This window comes from Teleopsis dalmanni, chromosome 2, assembly GCF_002237135.1.
Source record: "Teleopsis dalmanni isolate 2A chromosome 2, ASM223713v2, whole genome shotgun sequence".
Classification (NCBI taxonomy): Eukaryota; Metazoa; Arthropoda; class Insecta; order Diptera; family Diopsidae; genus Teleopsis; species Teleopsis dalmanni.
This window is the reverse complement of record NC_051847.1, coordinates 42755244-42775600: the sequence shown is the minus strand read 5'-3', so window position 1 is coordinate 42775600 and position 20357 is coordinate 42755244. Positions and strand designations below refer to the sequence as shown.

Below are 20357 nucleotides of genomic sequence, written 5' to 3'. Positions count from 1 at the left end.
AAGCGTATAATTTAATTTAAGTATTTAATTATCAATAAAAGTCTACTTTCGGCTGTCGACAAGACGCATCGTTCCTTTTTAGGCACCTCTGTTTTCTGATCGTTTTCTTCCTTTCTTTACAGTGTATTTTGTGGTCTCTAAACTTGACCATATCATTAAACTTGAACAAATCTTCGTCTACATTTGTATCCTGTGATTGACGTTTAAAAAATCTAATACGCTGAAGTATTCCCATCCATCCCCACAGCAATGCGAAGCTATCCAAGTCGCTGTATGTTAATTCGCTCAGCAAATTCAATGTCAGCTCAGCCCGTATAGCTCGTGTTTCATTCAGCTGTACATAGAAATCTACTACGTAGTCGTTGCCATCTTGTAGAGAACTAAAGATCTTATATAAACCGTTTCTCTTGAATACTTCCGGTACTGTTTCAATATTCTGTGATGTCAAAAGTGCATCCAAACTATACATACAGAAGCACTGCTACGATGAGCATAAGTTTTTTAGATCGTGAGAGTACTCTATATACCAATAACGCACAGAGCCCATAACAGCATTACTTGGCAATGTTAATTCTTCGTTTCATCTTCTGATTGATATCACCAACGTTGATTACGATTACAATACAATTAAATAATACTAGTAGAACCAGATCCACATTGTATGAAATCGTTACCTGTGACCTCTAACATATAAAAAGAAACCACGGGAATGGACCTTATCCCGATTGCTAAAAATCAAGACTTTAGAAATAAACGCTTTAAAAATTAATAAGCTTTATTAAAGCTTATGTAAGCTATTAAAATATATATTAATATTGAAACATATTGCTTTAATTTTTGATATCATTTATTAAATTTATTTCTCGTCCTATGAACCACTAGAATAACTCAATGAATTAGTTGATATAAAATGAACAAGACTGATTGAAAATGAAACACCAGAACAACGTACATCGAAGCGGTCAAGACATTAAAACTTGAACATTAAGTAAGAGAGTATATATAATATATTAGTTAGTTTAAATACCAGTTTTACTTATCTATTACACGTTTTTATATTGTATTCTTCATTAACAATATTAATTATTTATACGATATAGCTTTGTTTGTTATGGAACCGAATTTCATATATAATTATTTACAATTTGACTTTAAAGATAAGTTGTTTGGACAAATTGTGTATATCTCACACCAAAAATTAAGTAAGTTTCTTTAAGCATCTTGATTTTCCGAAATTAATATAGTTGTCAAAGGAGTATAACTTTTTCAAAAATCGAACAACTTATGGCGATTATAAACACAAAACAGTTGTGTATAATATGTGCCATTTATATCCTTCAAGAATAAAGTATTTCATACATTATCAAGGTTTTCAAATAAATTAATTTAAGTAATGCGATTAATTACGTTACGTGGTGAAAATATTCACCGCATCATGCCAAATGAATGTCGGTAATAAATTCAGGTACTAACTTAAGCAAACTTACAAAGACGCTTAATTTTACAAAATGCGATTATCCTGAAGCGCGTCTAATTGATGCCATAAATTTAAAGACACCTTAATTGAATCAACGCTCCTTCTCGCCTTGTAAAATAAAATGCTCCACCTTTAATTTACACATCATCGTTCCGGTCTAGAATTGAGCTAGGGCTTACCTTATTTTTTTTTATTTCCTTCAAGCGATGAATTTTAAGTAGTGTGATCTTGTGCGCCGCAATACTAAAGAAACTGTTAGGAACTGTAAGATCTTACAGTGGCACTTACTGTAGGTTGTAAATAATCGAGTGCAGCGCATATATAGAGCCATAAAGTCATCTTAATTTGTAATGTTAGATTTTGTTATTGAGCCAGTATAAACGTTGGAGACATAAAATTTATTTTTTGTTGTTGTGACAGAATTTGTTGAAATCTTTGATTTATTTAATTTTAATATTGAAAAAATAATTAAACTTAACGTGATAAATTAAAAACCATACCGAATATACATACATATTTTCAAAACTATGTAATAGCAGTTGTCAAAATTTTATGGTGAGTTTGTGGACAATTAAAGCACAATAAACACAGCTTTATGGTCTGTGTTATGTGTTATTTTTGACAGCCATTATTTCAAATATGATGTACAGTGAATATCGTTCGTAGTCTGAGTTTTTAAGTTTTATTTTAGCACTTTCTCTAAAACATTTTATTAACTCATTACATTCTTTCGACATGAAAGATTGGTGAATGAGAGATTGCATATACTGCAAAATGTACATATTTCCCTATGCAGGCCCTTAGAGATTTATTGCAAAGGAGGTTTATACGTTAATAAACGGATAAAATTTGTAGAGATGTTAAAAGCTAGTTTCTATTAAAAAATAATAGTCACTTCCATTATAACTGACGTTAAATTATAACTTATATTGAAAAATTTTGTAAATAAATTCCAGACAGCCAAACAATATATTTAATTATATTATATAAAAAAGAATTTTTGTTGTTGGAATTTAAAGAATTTTCGAAACTTTTCGAAACCTTTATAAGTAAATAATTTTCGGCCTTTTTTTTTCTATAAAATATTAACAGTTTATCAGGACGAAATGTGAAAAAAAAAAATAAATTATAAATTAATGAAGTTGTGTACATATAGCTTTTCGATTTAATTTGGAATTGACTTTAGTCGCTCAAGCTCTTCCCTAACTGCTTTACTAAATAAGTCGCTTAGATTGTTGAAATATGACGCTGCCCGTTGGTCAAACAGAAGCTCTTGTAGGAGCTGTTTCATTTCATAGAATTGGACGCCATTGCATAGGACTCCATAGCATAGGACTCTACAGCATAAGACTTCATAGCATAGGACTCCATAGCATAGGACTCCACAGCATAAGACTCCATCGCATAAGACTCCATAGCATAGGTATTCACAGCACAGGACATTAATACAAACATTTATATATCTTAAAGACTTCTTCTCAAATTAGAATTGATCAGTTTTGATTAGAATGTATAAACTGGTCAAATCTTTCTTTTTTTTACAATACATTTACATTTTACAGTTAACATAATAATGAAAAAACTAAGGCTCCATTAATTACGCGTTAATGGAGTCAGAACCCGTCAAGAGTGAGAGTGGCCATAGGGTAATAAACTGGGAGGATAGCATTAAATATCTAGGCATCACGGTGGGCAAACGATTTACATAACTTAAATATGTTTAACTGAAAAGAATTGCCTGTGCCAAAATTTTTCATCGCCTCCAACCGCTATTCAAAAATAAAAAAAAACTCAATGCTAAAAACAGAAAGCTGTTATACCATATAAACAAATAATTCGACCGTCACTTCTATAGGGATGTGCAACGTTCAGCAAGGCCACAAACACTACTATTCGTCAAGTAGAAATTGCACAAAGCCAGGCTCTGAGAAGGCTTTGCAAGGTGCCATGGTACATTAGGATGAACGATTGATTCGATCAAAAAATATATAAATAATAGAGCCCTGAAATTATTTACGAAACTGACAGGCTTACCAACACCACGTTATTGAATCTCAAAATGGTTACAGGCTCCACGTGAAGGTATACAGATCTGAGGTCAATTATTGCTTAGTCTGATGAAGAGATAAATATATAAAGAATAGAGCACTGAAATTATTTACGAAAACTGACAGGCTTAACAACACCACGTTATCGAATCTCAGAAAGGTTACAGGCTCCTCGGCAAGATATGCAGATCTGTGGTTAATTCTTGCTTAGTCTGATGAAGTGATAAATATATAAAGGAAAGAGCCCTGACATTATTTACGAAAACTGACAGGCTTACCAACACCACGTTATCGAATCTCTACAGGCTCGTCGGGAAGATATGCAGATTTAAGGTCAATTATTGCTTAGTCTGATGAAGTGATAAAAAACAATCCAGTCAAGGCGTAGAGAGGGGTTATGAAGAAATCTCGCAGTTAAAAGAGAGTAAAAGTGCTCAAGTGCACTGACTCCATTAGCTTCAACGTAATAATAAATATTCTCATTAAATTTTGTTGATTAATTTACTAATTTGTTTACTTAATTTACTACAACTCATTAACGATAAATTTGTGATTTATCTATAAATTACATTTTATTAATTTAAATTTTAATAAATTATTTTGCATAATAAATATTTTAAAAACAAACAAATAACTATAAACTTCAGTACAGCAATCAGCAATCTATAAAATGTCTATAACAATAAATACTGGAATTAAATTAAGTTTAGTAATAATCAATCTAATCCATAATATATAGAGCTTGTGCAACACATTCCACACAGATCCTACTGATATACAACATTTCACACTTAACACCACACCAAAATATTGCAATAAATAATTATATTTTATATGGTTAAGATTTAAAACATATATAAGTATATGAAATGGTTTATTAAATTATTTACATAAAATGCAAATAATATAATTTTAATTATTAATTATTAAGCTCTGCATAAAATGTGTTACACAAGCTCACGATATGCAAATATCTGCTGCCTTGCAAACATGTAACGGAATTCTAAGTCTCTTACGTTTGCCAAACTTTACGTAACGTTACTTACGTACACTTCGCTTAAAGCAAATCACTGCAATTCTCACTCTCCGATTTGCCGGCTAAAGCCACTGTAAACGCTCGCAAAATTATGACTCTGGCACTCTTTTTGTTGTTTCTTCGTGGTAGCAAGACCAAGCACAGGTTTGTAGTCTTTTTCGCATTGGCCGCTTTTGGCTTATACAACTTGTCTTCAGTTTGTCTGAAAACGCGTTTAAGTGCGGTAACGCAACGATCGGTTAGCGGACATTGTTTTCGAAAATTGTATAGAATATTTTTTTTTTTTGTTTTTGAAAATTAATTTTATTTTTTGGTGTGTATAAATTGTATGTATAAAAAATAATAAACAAAAAGAAATAAATGTTAACTTTTTTCGAATTGTTTCGTATGCAAACAACGTACTTTTGCATTGTGCAGAGTTAAATGTGTGGAAGCGGGGCATAGTGCAGTGTGCGGTGCAGCATTGTATTTAGTGCGCTTTTATTTTATATACCAGGCATGGATAACATACATATGTAAAAAAAATTATAAAATTTTTGTTGAATATAAAATAATAAGTGTGAAATAATACGAATTTTTTGTGGCTTTTAGTTGGGCTCTTGTATTTTTGGGTAAATAAATGTGCTTAAATGTGTCTTACTCTACTCCCTTCGAAAGTACATACATACATACATACATACATAACTACAATACGTTCTTTAAAATATAAAAAAATATAATACTTTTTTTTTATTAATTATGATTTAGTGATTGGGAAATGCCTATACGAATATAAATAGTGAAATTTTTCCGTTAATAAAATTTGAAAGTAAACAAAGTAAGCAAAGACAAGAAAACGAAATTCAAAAGGAAAACAAATCAAAAATTAAACTTAATTTCTTTTTGCTGTCATATTTTCTTCATTGATGTCATTATTGTTAGATATTGTTGTTGTTATTGAAAAATTTATATGAACTGTATTGAATTATTAATAATACAAAATTCACTTTAACATTTAAAATACTCACAAGTTTGAATGACTTCAGATACAATATTTTGTTATAAAGAAGCAGGTTGTTTGGCAATGAAGTTTTCAAACAATTTTAATTTGTGCTAAAATCAGTGGCGTAACTACAGGGAAGCAACTGGAAGCAACGCTTTCGGGCCCCCGAATTTAGGGGGCCCCACTATAAATTTTTGTATTCATTGTATTTATTTTTAATAAATTCTCAAAAGGGACGAAACGTTTTTTGTTGGAATAACTTCATATTGCATTTTATAAAAGATACGTAAATTTTAAATTTAGAGTACATAATATGTATGTACTTCAAATAAAATATTAAACCTATTTATAAAATAAAAAAGTTTTTCTAAGAAAAATATGTGTCTTAATCGAGACACTTATATGGAAGCTATATTTAGATTTAAACCCATTTGAAAATAATTTTGTACGTTGTCTTTTGCAAATATCAGTACTGTATACACCAAATTCCATTTGAATACCTTTATTAAAAACGGAGAAACCTCATATCCGATTGTTAAGTTTATATCACAGCAACAAGAAATAGACGTCCAATTTCAATCAAATCAAATGGTGAAAAGGGTCGGCTCCCGAAAAGTATGTGTGTAAAGTTTCATTCGAAGAGTTCAAAAGCTGAGAGAGTAGTTTGAACTGAAAAAGTATATATATATTGTACTGATATATACTTAATGGTATTTCCGACGTTTCCTTTAATGCGTTACGAAAATCTTGACAAACCTCATATATCCTTTTCACATTTTTTCGTGTAAAGAGTATAAAAAGAGGGGCCCCTTAGTATGTTGGTAGGGGCCCCTTAGTTAGAATTTGCTTACAGGCCTAAAAAATGTAGTTACGCCACTGGCTAAAATGAATTGGATTTATTAATAAAATAGTATGAACAGTTATTAATGAAAAATTTATTAAATATTTTTTTACATTACACAAATTTACTCCTGTTCTATTAGATTTTCTAGTTCCAACAAACATTTTGAGTGTGATAGTATTGGTTAGCTTTGACAATTGACATGCACTGCATGCTCCTCTAAATATATGCATAAACACAAACAAAATACAGATATACATAAATAAGTTAATAGCAGGAGTAATATAATTAATAAAAATAATTATAATTATTTTCAAAAATTCTTGTAAAAATTTTATAATAAGAATCATTACTATTTATTACTATTTATTGTACATACATATGTTATATGCAATTAAAACAATAATGGAATATATAAACAAAACTTGTCCAATTATTTTCAAACTGTCAGTTGACACAATTAGCTGCTCCCAACAAATCATTTTTCCTTGACAGATAATCAAGAATTGCTCTAGATCACCTAAACGAATTCGATTTTATAAATGAGTGGAAATCGAAAGCATACATTATGACTCAGATCGATATTTATAAAAATACGTTATATATGGTATATTTCATAATTGTATAAATTAGCATAAAAAAATGAGATTTATGTACAATATAATCAAAAAAATATAAACTCTAGTAAATAAGTTTAAAGAATAGTTCTATTAAAAATTGTTTTGTTATTTTAGTATATTCAGTTGTTGTAATGAAACATTACTAAATTCAACAAAACCGCAGATATTCTTATACTTTTTCTAGACTAAAGGAATTATATTACATTATATCTAATGATAATAGGAGAATATCCAATGTTATGTTACAATAAAGAATCGCAATATGTGCTTAAAGATAGCTCTAATATTAGCAATATAGTTGCGTGTTTGGGTCATGTCGCTTTCGGACGGAGCCACTTTTTCTATGTTACGAACATATCCCTATAAAAAATCAATTTTTTTTATTCATTTTGAACTTTTTAATTTTTCTAGAATCAAGTTTTTAGTTGAAGTTAAATGTTGTATAAAGCATAGAGCGTCCTATATATAATATAACATATAAACATCAAATTCCAAATTTAAGAAAGAAATTTGATATATCTCAATGATATTCAACGTCAACTCGGATACTAGGTATTTGTTAAATTTTTATATATTAATTTTGAATTTTCTGATTTCTCTAGAATTAAGTCCTTAGTTTAATAAAGTTTAATATAACAGAGAGCACCCTATATATAAAATTATAAAATAAAACATCAAATTCTAAATATAAAAAAGAAATTTGAGATATTTTAGGGGTACTACGATTTAAGTAGAATACTAGGTACTTGTACTTTATGTATACATAAAAAAAAAACTTTCTAGTTTTTCTAGAATTAAGTTCTTAGTTGAAATTTAATGTTGAATAAAGCATAGAGCACCCTATTTATAAAATAAAAAAATACAAACATTAAATTCCAAAATTAAAAAAGAAATTTCAGATGATTTAGGAGTACAACTCGGATACTAGGTATTCGGATACTAGGTATAGTGTAGCATATTTGATTTTATAAATTTTATATAAATATATTAATACTTAAATTTGAATTTTTAAATTCAAATATGACGCGTCTTATGACGAAAAGAAACTATTTTTTAGTTAGTTAAAGGGATTCAAATAGTAATGAAGCAACACCTACAGAAATATTAATTAATTTATTGAAATTTGTCTGATTTCAATAACGCTGTTTTGAGTATTGTCAAGTACTCATCATGATTGATTTTTAGGAAATATTTAAATAATTTGTTCATAGTCCGTAAATAATTTGTAAGACTGCAAGAGCGAGGCTAAGAACGATGACTAATCTATACAACTAGCATGTGTTATGAATATATAAAAACTGTTTTTACTGTTATCCTTAATTATATATATATATTTGCTTTAATAAAAAGTTTTTAATTATAAACCATATGATTTTGTTAATGTAATAATAAATAATGTGTAATAGTTTCTTAGAATTAATTTTATAACTATTTTATGAGGTGTCTTCAGATACAAAGTAAGTCAAGTTCGTTGCTAATATTAATTGTTAATATTATTATTATGTATTAACTGAACGCTTTTCCTTTTAACGGTTCAAACACAAAGAAAAAGTCAATATAAATTGCAATTTAATTTTTTTTTTACATTATATGACCTTAGTTTATTAACAACAATAAAAAATACTTAAAATATATAAAAATTTATAATATTATATATATTATATATACATATACACATATGTGTAAATTGTGCTTGAATTTGTTTTGCTTTGGATTAAGTGTTTGAATTTGTGCCAATAGCAAAAAGATACTATTTTAAGGTATCACCTTTACCGCTTGTGAGTATAAAATACCTAAGGTATAAAATAACAATAATAATAACAATAATGATAACATTGCTGAAAGTTTAAATTAATACTATAAATGTCAGCAATACTCAAAATCCAACAACAACAACAATTTAACTAACTAATTGCTTAGCATATTCAAGGTGATTTCTCTTCAGTTTAAAAAATTACAGAAAAAAAAACAATATTACTTAACAATACTTAAGAGTGAATCTGTGACATAAAATTCATATATAAATAATTAACAAGAAGAAAAAAAATTGCAATTAATTTTCTTAATTTTAAATTTATGTATTTATTTTTTAAGTAAACACTCTACTATAATCCATAAAATTAAAAAATTAAAAAAATATTAATTTTAATCGTTAATGAATTTCTTGTTTATTTTTTTAAATTTTTTTTTATAATTTTTTTTGTTTACTTAAAAGCAGATAGATCAAAAGGATTTAAGTACTTGTATAAAATCGAAATGTTTTTATTATAATTATAAAAATATATATGTATATATATATGCATGTGTTCGTGTAGTAAACTGTAAAGAAAAAGTTAAATTATTAACAGTATAAAAATATATAATAAAATATCATAAAAATGGGATTACCCGCGCTGTGGCGAGTTACCAGTTTGACAATTTTGGTCTTCGTGCTGAGTTACGCATATGCACAAGGTAAGTGGCTTTCATTAAGAGTTACTCGTTTCTTAGTCAGATTAATGGAATGTCTATTAGCGTTGAATCAAATTTATTTTTAAATATTTGATAATTTCGTTAAAATGTAAGATTTCTTCGGAAACCGAAGAAGTTAGAGGTAATGAAACCAATACATGTGTGTTGATTAAGTTAATTATTAAATGCTCAAAGAAATGTGTATAATATTTTAATATCAAGCTGAACTCGTCTGCTTTATTATTTGAAAGTATTTAGGATATTACTAACTTTCGTGCTATCATTTTTTTGAGTCCTTCAATATAATATGTTTAACTGCCAATAAGTACTGGATAAATAATTATTAGACACATATAAAGGTGGATATGTATTCAAAGACTTGTCCATAAATATGGATATTTGCTCGAAGGTGTCTACTAAATTCATTTTTCACTAAGACCCCCAAGATTACAATTAGGTTTGGATGATTATTTATGTGATAAACATTAATCCTTTCAATGTCCGAAGTTGCTTTTTAAATTGTTGGAATTTTCAGAGCAGCTTCAGGAACTAATTCTTACTAAAATATCAGAGCACGTCTGTCATAACGCGTATTAGAAATATATAATATTATTGTATCTGCCGCAATCATGTTTTAGAAATGCAGTCGGTACTAGCTTCCTAAATTGTTGGTCCCAGAGCTGCTCTTGGAGTTAGTAGTTACTAAAGTACCAGAATATAATTGTCATAATGGGTATTAGAATCATTAAGTTATTGATTTGTATCTGTCACAAACATTCCTTATAATTGTAGACTGTAATTTAAGATAGATTATTTTGCTATTCTAGAGAATCCCAAATATTTTTTTAAACTGTAATTTTTTTAATATTTTTTGAGACAGTCAAGCAATTAGAATTTTAGAATAAATAATACTTATATGGAATTAGTTTCTTTTGGTGTGATATATTAATCTTTTATCCAGAAAAAAATTTTATTAACGTTAGTTTATAGCTTTGTTACTGTTCTCTTCTCTCTATTTGAATTGAAATACTGTTTATAATTTAAACAATCATTGAGTTTGTTAATCTACTTATTACATCCCATTTTTAATGGTTAAACCTATATTAAATATAGCTTATTACATTTTTTATGTGTAACCGGCCTTTGCATGGGTCAACAGGTCAGCATTCACTGAGATGGGAGCTGAATGCTATCTTGAGTATTGTGACAATATTGACAGTATCAAGAACTCTTCAAAATGGGGAATTATTTCATATTCTGTAAGGTGCAATATGTTCTGTTTAGTTAAAGACAGTTATACCATAAAAGGTTTTATGAAATTTCTAAATTTCATCCCTGGAATTTATGCGATAACTGGATTGTTCAGTCTGGCTTGTTAAGCAGTATGTGTATGTGTAACGACTATAAATTTTGTTGAAATTTTCACTGTCTCTAAGTAATAGTGTTTGATTATCTATACGTTTACGGTATTTTTCAAACTTTTTTGGATTTATCCCGATACCATGATTTATAAACACCAATACATATCGACCACTGACGTTCACGACTACTTTATCTCACGATGGTAACTGACTTCTAGTAGACATTCGTATACATAAATTTAGTTATGACCTCTTTGTTAATTAAACTGTTGATTCATTAAAAAGTTTTTTATATTAGAGAAATCTATATATAGCGATGTCATTTTTTTAGTTTCAGCGGTTTTTGGTGCTATTGAACCTAGTTTTTTATGGAATATTGGTCAAATCTGTCTCTTCTCTGTAAAAGGATTTATTTTAGGACCCTTTTAAGTAATCGTTACATAGTTGTTTTGATCATGTCTAGCTGATTTATTTGTTTTCTACTGCGCTTCGGATTTCGTTGAATTCAAGTCAATTCAAATCGGACCTCCTCTACTGCGTTCGTTTGCTTAAGTCATCAACAGTATGTAATATCCTAATCCAAAACCTGTTTTCGATTTTTATTTGCGCAGTGTTTTATATGATGGGTTCGATGGTGTTCTACGTAGAATCATATACCTATATCCATTAGAGAGAATTCGTTGTACACACTTATATACTGCGCTCTAGTAGCTATCCAGAGGGTACCATGTTAAGGCCAACTTTAAGAGAACAATAACAGACAGACTTGGTAAACTTGTTGTTTATCAGGTTAAATGCAATCAGACACTTTGCCTTCCATGTCCACACTCTTTTCCCTTAAATATATATGTATAATATATAGTCTTTGTGTGATACTGTATTAATGTACTGAGTAATGCGTAACCTCATATGCGTTTGGGCGACGTTCTACTGTACACAATCATTCACTAAATATGGATAATGGTACTTATCCACAGGTGGCCATGTGTGGGCTGTGTGTCAACTTGGAGAGTGACAGTGACAAAGATCCATGTTGATGTTTGTTCACATACTACATTATATGCTCAGTCCCTCCCCCTATAAATATATACATATATCATATTTTTAGTCTGTATTCTTAAATTTAAGTGCATATTATTTCGTTAGAATATATATTAAAGAATTAATTGTAAATAACTTCCATATTTAAAAGTTTTTCTTAAAGTATTTTTGAATTCCAAAGAATTACAAAGATTTTCATAACTCCACATAAAAGTACTATATGAAATCTTTAATTAAAATATTTATTAAATCAGCTTTATATCAGCAAATCAATGAAATAACTTTATTTATTCATTCAAATACCATGTTCACTATAAATCTTTCCGGATTACGACCGGAACAATAGTATGAACGTAGGTTGTTCCGGTGTAGTATGTGCGACCTTAAATTTTTAATGGAACCAATAAAATAATTTAATTAGTTCAAATTCACAAAAACCGAAAATAAAAATGATTAATACGTTAAAATGTCACATAATGTGTTTTAATGGAATTTTGCAAATTTTGAAACATTTTTTTTTCAAAATAAATCTTTTATTTTTAAAAATCTTTTATTTTTTAACTCAATTCGTAGGTGGCTTGACTCGGTTTTCTTGCTAAAGTAAAGCTTAGGCAAGTTGAATTCAAAAGTAAACAAATTAAAATTTGTTGCTATATTGAAGTATACTCAGCTGCGTGTATAAGCAGCTGTCGCCTCTTACCCCCTCACCCACATTTTGCGGTAATTGACATTAATAATAGTTTGTGGTAAAAGTAAGTGGATAGTTAAGCGAGTGGCAAGTGAAAGATACACAGCAGAAAGAAAAAATAAAAAACGTGATAATATGTTTAAATGAAATAAAAAATTATTTTAATAAAAAAAATCTTACATTAAATATAACACAATGAAAAATAAAAGAAATAAATGAAGCGAAGTAACTTAAAATAATGAGGAAAAGTTTTCATTTTAATTTTTTTTAAACTATTTAAAATGTTAACTTTATTAGTTTATTGAGTGGTTAATGTGGTTAATATTAATTTAAAAATATTCCATTTGTAGTACGTGGGCAGTAGTGAAATTATATTGTCTTAAATGAGATTTATAATTATAATTAAGTAACTTTTTAAAGAGTTGTTACGTGTTTTCTAAGAGTTATATGTGGGGCATATGTTTTTTATGGGGCATAATATATAGATTTTTCAGCAGATATCTGCCTGATTTTTATAAAAAGTATAGTCAGGAAATAATTGTAAATATTTTGTTATGAGACTAAATCTATTTATAAATTATTTGCGTTTTATTATATATTTTTTAGAGTAATGTTTTGAATTGTTTTTGTTTTATTGTAACAGTAACAGTTAATATAGTAACTGTTACTAATCTTTAAAACTTTTTAAAATTTGTTTATTACATTTTACATTTTATATTTTACATTTTATATTTTTAGTTACATACTTAATTCATATACATATTCTTCTTTTTCTTCTTCTTGTTCTTGAGTTAGTGCTATTACGCACTTTTACTCTATAATGGCTGGGTGGCTTATCACTACCCCACACTAGGTTTTAACTAGGCCTATTTACATATACATATATACAAATACATATACTATTTACATACATGAATGCACAGTTGGGTGGCTCTTAGTTGTATGGGAAACAATTTTTTTTCTTAACAGATTGGTATTTAATTTTTAGTACCTTAGAATATAATAGAATACAAATAAACAGGGTACCGGCTCCTGACGGAGCGGAGCACCACAACCATAGTTAATCTTTTGTGCTGCTACAGACCATTACCAAACAGAAGACATTCTACACTTCGCATGAAAGCCAAATGTTAGCCATTGAGGACCTCCAAATATCAGTAGGTCCTCACAACAATTTTTCGTTTATTTGTAAATATAATATATAGATGTTAAGATATGCCGATTATGTATAATCTTAGAACGACAAAGTTATTAAATATTTTGAGCTATATTATATATTGAGCCATAAAGGTTTCAGAGACATGCCGGGTTTTCCGGTTTGTATGAGTAAAGACAATACTTTATTATTTAATAGAAATTAATTTCATTTTATTTAAAATAATATTATTTAAAACATTTAGCCCACATTTCTTGTAATTTATGAATACTATTCCAGAAAAGCTGGAATAGTTTTTTGCTGCAAACCATTTGTCGAGCCATTTTCCAATTTTCCTTGAAATTGCTGAAGTTCAACTCTGTGAACTTATGCTCCATTTATGGGAAAATGTGATAGTCAGATGATCTGGGGAGTATGGCGGTCCCACCAAAGCAGTTTTGTGAAGCCTATCACTGGTTTTATTGTGTGAGACTGGGCATTGTCGTATAATAATGTCACTTTGCCAGTTCTACTGGTCTATTCCGGTTATTTTTTGATCAATTCGTGTATAAAATAAATCATTTGTTAGCAAAAGAGTTGTGTATTTACGGTTTTGTCGGACTTGAAGAGTTCATAACACATAATTCTGCTCTGGTTTGATCAAAAACACAAAGCATGGTCTTCCTACAGAAGCAATTTGATCTTCGCCAGGTGAAAGCCGAGATATATCCACTTCGCTTCGTTTTACTCATTACAATTCAATATAAAAATGATTTTCTTTTCTGGCACTAAAGAGGCATTTCTCAAGTGACTTTCAATTTTCAATGTGACGTTAGTACAAATCGAGTGGAACTTATTTAACCATTTTATTGATCTTCCTCATTGCTCATAAACATTTGTTGATTATTTCTTATGACACATTTAATGCTTTTGCTAATTGCTGTTGAGTTTGAGTTGGGTCATTATGCAATAACTCCTGTAATTACTCATCTTTGGACTTCATGCACTACCAGTGCGCTCACGGCTTTTCACATAGAAATTACCACTTTTAAATTGTCGAAACCATGTCTCACAAGTTCTAATAGATGGAGCGTTTTCACTATATGTTTGATGGAGTTAGTGATGAATTTTCATTATCCTTATTTATTGATTAAGTAATAAAGGCAATGAGTGCCGCAAATGTTTTTTTTTCAGGCACATGATCAGTAAACTATAAAATTAAGAAGCTAGTTTTATAGTAAACTCAACTTGTGTGTCATACGAATTAAATACTGTATATGTTAAATTAATACGCTACATACTTTTTACTGGCGCCATATTTAGGTGAACCGGAAGGAACTTATGTATGGCAGACTATGGTCGTAGTATTGGTAAAAACAAAATATAATTTTTAAAAATAACTTAAAAAGTTGTATATTATTTGATTGACCAATTGTCCTATTAGTAAAAATAATAATTAAAAAATTATTGTCATTAAAAACAATAGACTACAAAAGAATATTTATATTTAACAATTAATATTATCCGATTCAAATATTTTTTTAACAAAATTTTTAATTATTTCAATCAATTATTTCATAATACATGAACAAAAAAACAAATTAGGTAATGAATTAATTGCTTCAAATTATTTTGTTTATTTGAAGTAAATATTTAAGTGTTAAAATTAAAGCAATTTTCTTTAGCAAATATATATTTATAAAAATCGTCAAAATTTTATAAGTAAATATGGCCAAAACACAAACACACGTTCACACACTGTTATTGTTATTATAAATGTTAGCTAACAGAAACCACTAACAAAAACTACCGAACTACCAATTTTTGTTGCTGTAGTCTAGAAGTGAACTAACTAAACTTGTTTGCTCATGGCAAGCATGTGCCATAGTACCAAATGCTCGCAAATAAACAACAAAAACTTTGCTTCACTCGTCGTTTTAAGAAAGCCAAGACAAAAGTAATAAAAACAAAAGCAAAAACAAATACAATTTTAAGATAAGTTCACCTTAGCAGGAAAATAATGGCAAAAATAATATTGACAGACTTAAGAGATTGGCATGCAACTGGCTTTATGTACATAACATAGAAATGTTAGCTGAACGAGACTACAAGTTAAAAACAGCTTGGACATGCGAATTGAAATCGGACGAGTTGCCTAACAAGCAGCGAAGTGGTAGCAGTAAACGTCGTCATATTCAAATAGTTTTAAATGTGACAACAAACTACAACAAACTACAACAAAATAAAAGTGAACAACAGCAACAACAACCAAATAATTATTATAATAACAAAACACTGGTTCACCTTAAGCTACGAATGAAAGTGCCTAAGGCGTTAACAGCACCAAGCTTAAGAAGTTAACTACAAAGTACATACATACTAACATAGCAGCGATGATGAATAATGTTGTACTGCGCAAAAATTGAATGGACAATAGTGCAATTGAATTGTTGTTGCATGCGGCACGTTTGTTTACTAGTTTTTCTGTTAAAATTATTTTTTCTAACAATTTTTTTATTGTACTTTTCTAATGTAATTTGTAGGCTTAAATGTTAGCGTAAGGCATAAATTGCGGTTCCTGTTGCTGCTGACTTCATATCTTAAATTAAAGTCCATTTCTTAAGTTTATGATCTTTAACAGGTTTCTGTTATGAGCATTTTTGTTTTGTTAAAATGCGAAAAATATCAAAAATGGTTTGTTGTTGTAATTATGAGTTTCAAAATATTTAAATCTTTTGTGTTTATGTTGTAAATATTTATTAATAATTTTGTTAAGCAGAAAATAATTCTTATCTGATTTTGTTACTCAAGTGGTGTGTAGAGTAAAGCAGGATTGTAACGTAACCAATGATGATGATTATCATTAATGTTACGAACGATTTTAATGACTTAACGGTCTTTAAGTTAATAAAAGTAACCATTCACTGGATTCTTGGATTCCTTGAAAAGGTGCTTTATTTTTATATTTCTCGAGAATTTTATGCTCACATTTTTGGAATTTTAGTCAGACAGTTTAAGATGTGTAATATGCAAAATATTCTAATATATATAAAAACCGGATAATCGACTATTTACTGATTTGTAAATATATCGATACTTTTACAATCTTTTGTGAAAAAGTAAAGTATAGTAACAAAATTTGTTAAAAAAATAAATTAAGTTAAAATTTAAAACTTGACTAGTAAATTTAAGTAAATTTCAACACAAATTTTGAAAAATATTTTATTTTTAATGGGATGTTAAAATAATGTTGTGCAAAGAAATATATACCAAAGTCTTTGTCAATTAAGTAAATTAATGTAATAAGTTATTTAGAACATTTTAATTAATTTATTTGGGATATTATAAAAATAAAATAATGTAGTTTTACCACAATATTTAAAAAAACGTGCTTTGAACAACCCTGGTTTAAAGAGTACACATTTATAAATAAATTCTATAAAGCATTTTTAATTGTCACCAATATTTCCACTATAGTCTATAGTCTACTTATGTAGTTTGAATATTAAACAATTTTAAATTTATTTTCAAAAATTTAAAACAATAAATTATAAAAATATTTTTCAATATATAGTCTACATATGGTATTTTTTAACTATAGTTAATATATTGGTAATAATGTATATATTTGCTAAAATTAAATAAAAAATATGTATTATTTAAACCAATAATTGGTTGATCAATAATGAAATAATACATAAAAAATATATTTAAATTTGTTATTAACGAAAATCTGCTTATAGGATTTTACAGATTGTTTATATGCACAAAAATAAAATTGAGGGCACACATAATATTAAGGAAATGAGTTTGCAATTTAAAAAATTATTTATAAACTTTTTCAATAAAAGCTTTTTAAGTGCAATGGTAATATTCATTACTAGCTTTGACATTTCTGCAGCCATTGATTCCTTATTGATATATTTTTTCGTTAATGAGAAACATCTTTATTTCAGTTTAATAGAAAAATGTGTTGCAATTCAATGGAATAAAACTCAACAATGTAACAATGTAACATTTGCAATAACAACGATGTTGTTTTGTGTTATTAAGTAGCTTATACATAAGTACATAATTTATTAAAGTGCATAATGAGAAATATTTAACTATCATTTGTAAACGATTAATTAAAAATTGTGAAAACTAGTTATTGATTTGCAATACTATTATTGTGTGAAAGGTATATTAACAATAAAATATTGAGAAAGTTATATTAAAATAATTTAGTGAATTTTGTTTATAATTTTTTTCTAATTTTATATGCAATAAAGCAATTTAAATGTTCAGTTCTAATGTTCAATTTGATTTTTAGGATAGGCAAAATATTTGTGAGTGTTAGGTAATTTTAATGAACTGAATTTAAATATGTCTTGAATATATATAGTCTTTTACATATTTCTGAATTTTAAATTCAATTTTCTTTGCAATAGCAAAAATTATAAGTGCTTTTTTATAAAAATCTATCGACCTAACCGAGTTTTCATCCTGCAAAATTAGGGACTTCGCTAATTTTATACAATTGTCTGGTTGTTTCAACTTTATCTAATAGGAGAGTCGTACTTTTTGCGTTGCTCATATGTTGATTTCTAATCTGTGCATATGTAAATGTTAATCCTGTTGTACTACAACGGGCTTTGAGTACAAGGCCGACACTCTAACCTAAACTAATCTATGCAAAAGTCTTATTGAAACTATATCAGTTTTTAAATTTTCATTTATTTGTCCCTGTGTATTTTCATATTACGCAAATGAACGCTAAAAATTACTTGATATTTTTTGTTGACTCGTATTATAATACAATATATAAAATTGAAATTAATACACTCTATTGAACAGTTTCTACATATAGAGATGTTGTTCTGAAGACCAATTAAGCAAAAAGAAAGAGATACAGAGAAAGATATACGGAGAAAGAGATATAAAGATATATAGTATATATTTATATATAAGTAGATATTCATTGAATATATCTGAATTTCTTTGATGAACTGTGATATTGAATTGCCTTTACGAGTCTTATTTCTTCATTCTATATACTGTAAAATGCCTAACTGAATTTTTGTACTATATATCTTTCTTTTATGTACTAGCTGCTTTGTGGTGTCACTCTTAATTAAGTATTCTAAAGATCTTATAAAAAAAAGATTTTTCAGTTTTTTTTTATCTTAAAATTAAAGGTTTGATATAGTTCAGTTTTTTTATTCGACACCTGTAGTTGTTAATATATAATCTCAGGACATTTTACTTACTTCTAAAAGTTGCAATTTACTTTGAAATACACCTCCCATATTTAAGAAATACCATTTTTATGATTTATGCATTATTTGTCATCATATCATTATATAAGCCGATTATATGAAGACATAAAATTTTATTCATTAACAACCTTAACATTTATTATTAATTAAGAATAGATAAGAACTCCATAAGAACATTACTATCAACACTTCAGTAACTATTATTTTATTACTTATTATTCTTTTAACACTTTTAAGAATAATTTTGTATTATTGTAAAATACTATAACCAGTTTGCTTATATATATATTAATAAAAATTTTTCTCAATAAAATAATTATTATATTTTAGAATGAACATTAAATCGATTTTTATTTAGAAAAATATAAAATATTTATTGCACATTTTTATTAGCAAACTATTAAAGTCGCTAATACTCATTCTCATAAAAATGATTATGATTATATCATTTTTAATTAATCGAAATATACATATTATGTAATAATCACCATATCAAAATTATGAAAAAAAAAATTATGAAAAAAAAATTATGAAAAAAAATTATGAAGAAAAAAATATGAAAAAGAATTTATGAAAAAGAATTCAGACATCAGATAATTTTATTCCGATTAAATTTAATATAAAACAAAAATCTAAAATTTTTGTCATGAATTTTAAAAATCAGTTTTGTTATTTTAACTAATTTCCATTATAAAATACGACATTTAAAATATCAAAAGATCAAAATAGTTAAAATAAAATGTTAATGATGTTAACTAATGGTGCTATGATCACACAAATAAAAGTGATACTTGAAGATGACTAAAGAAACTTGTTTTCGTATATGTATTTTTAATAATTATTGTATATACAATAATAAATATAAAAAATATTGGCTTTTAGTTGAGGGTTGAAGTACCAGATCTGCTTGACGCTTCTTTGAGAAATGTTACAAATACATAAATATATGATTGATTCGCTTAAATTCACATACAAATATTTTTATTTCAAATATTTTCAAAGGTGAAGACTTTGCCTGTTAACAGCTTTGAGATACTTTTAGCAGCGCTTGCTCAATACATTATGTTATGCTAACAATTTAGCACAATATTAATGTTAAGCTAAGTTTCTAAGCTCGTGTTAAACTGGTTTGGTTTTAAGTTTATCGAATTAAAGTTGTTTTATTTATTTATTACTCTATGTAAATTGTTTTCTCAAATTATATCTTAGTAAATAAAAAAACTGATCAACTGAAAAACTGAAAAACTGAAAACGAAAGTGTTAAAATGCAACGAAGTTGTTGGAAGTTTGACTTACTTTAATGCAAAATTCATTTCACTTTCAATTTTTTTAATCAAACCAACCAAGTCTGCTTAAGAGTTAAGAAAACTTTTTATAAATTTTTAAATTTCGTAAAATTTAACAAATGACAAAAGTTTT

The 20357-nt window shown here is 27.5% G+C and overlaps 2 protein-coding genes across 2 annotated transcripts in view; both read left to right on the top strand.

Annotated features, from left to right (window-relative positions):
* The window catches only part of LOC119677656 (ERI1 exoribonuclease 2-like), a 327184-nt gene that overhangs the window by 78353 nt on the left and 228474 nt on the right, over positions 1–20357 (top strand). The gene's annotated exons all lie outside the window — the stretch shown is intronic.
* Positions 9325–20357, top strand: part of LOC119677650 (mucin-5AC-like) — a 98407-nt gene continuing 87374 nt past the window's right edge. Inside the window, exon 1 of the mRNA XM_038089096.1 lies at positions 9325–9458. Within this exon, the coding sequence (XP_037945024.1) occupies positions 9383–9458 (76 nt within the window). The 5' untranslated portion in view covers positions 9325–9382. The remainder of the gene's footprint in view (positions 9459–20357) is intronic.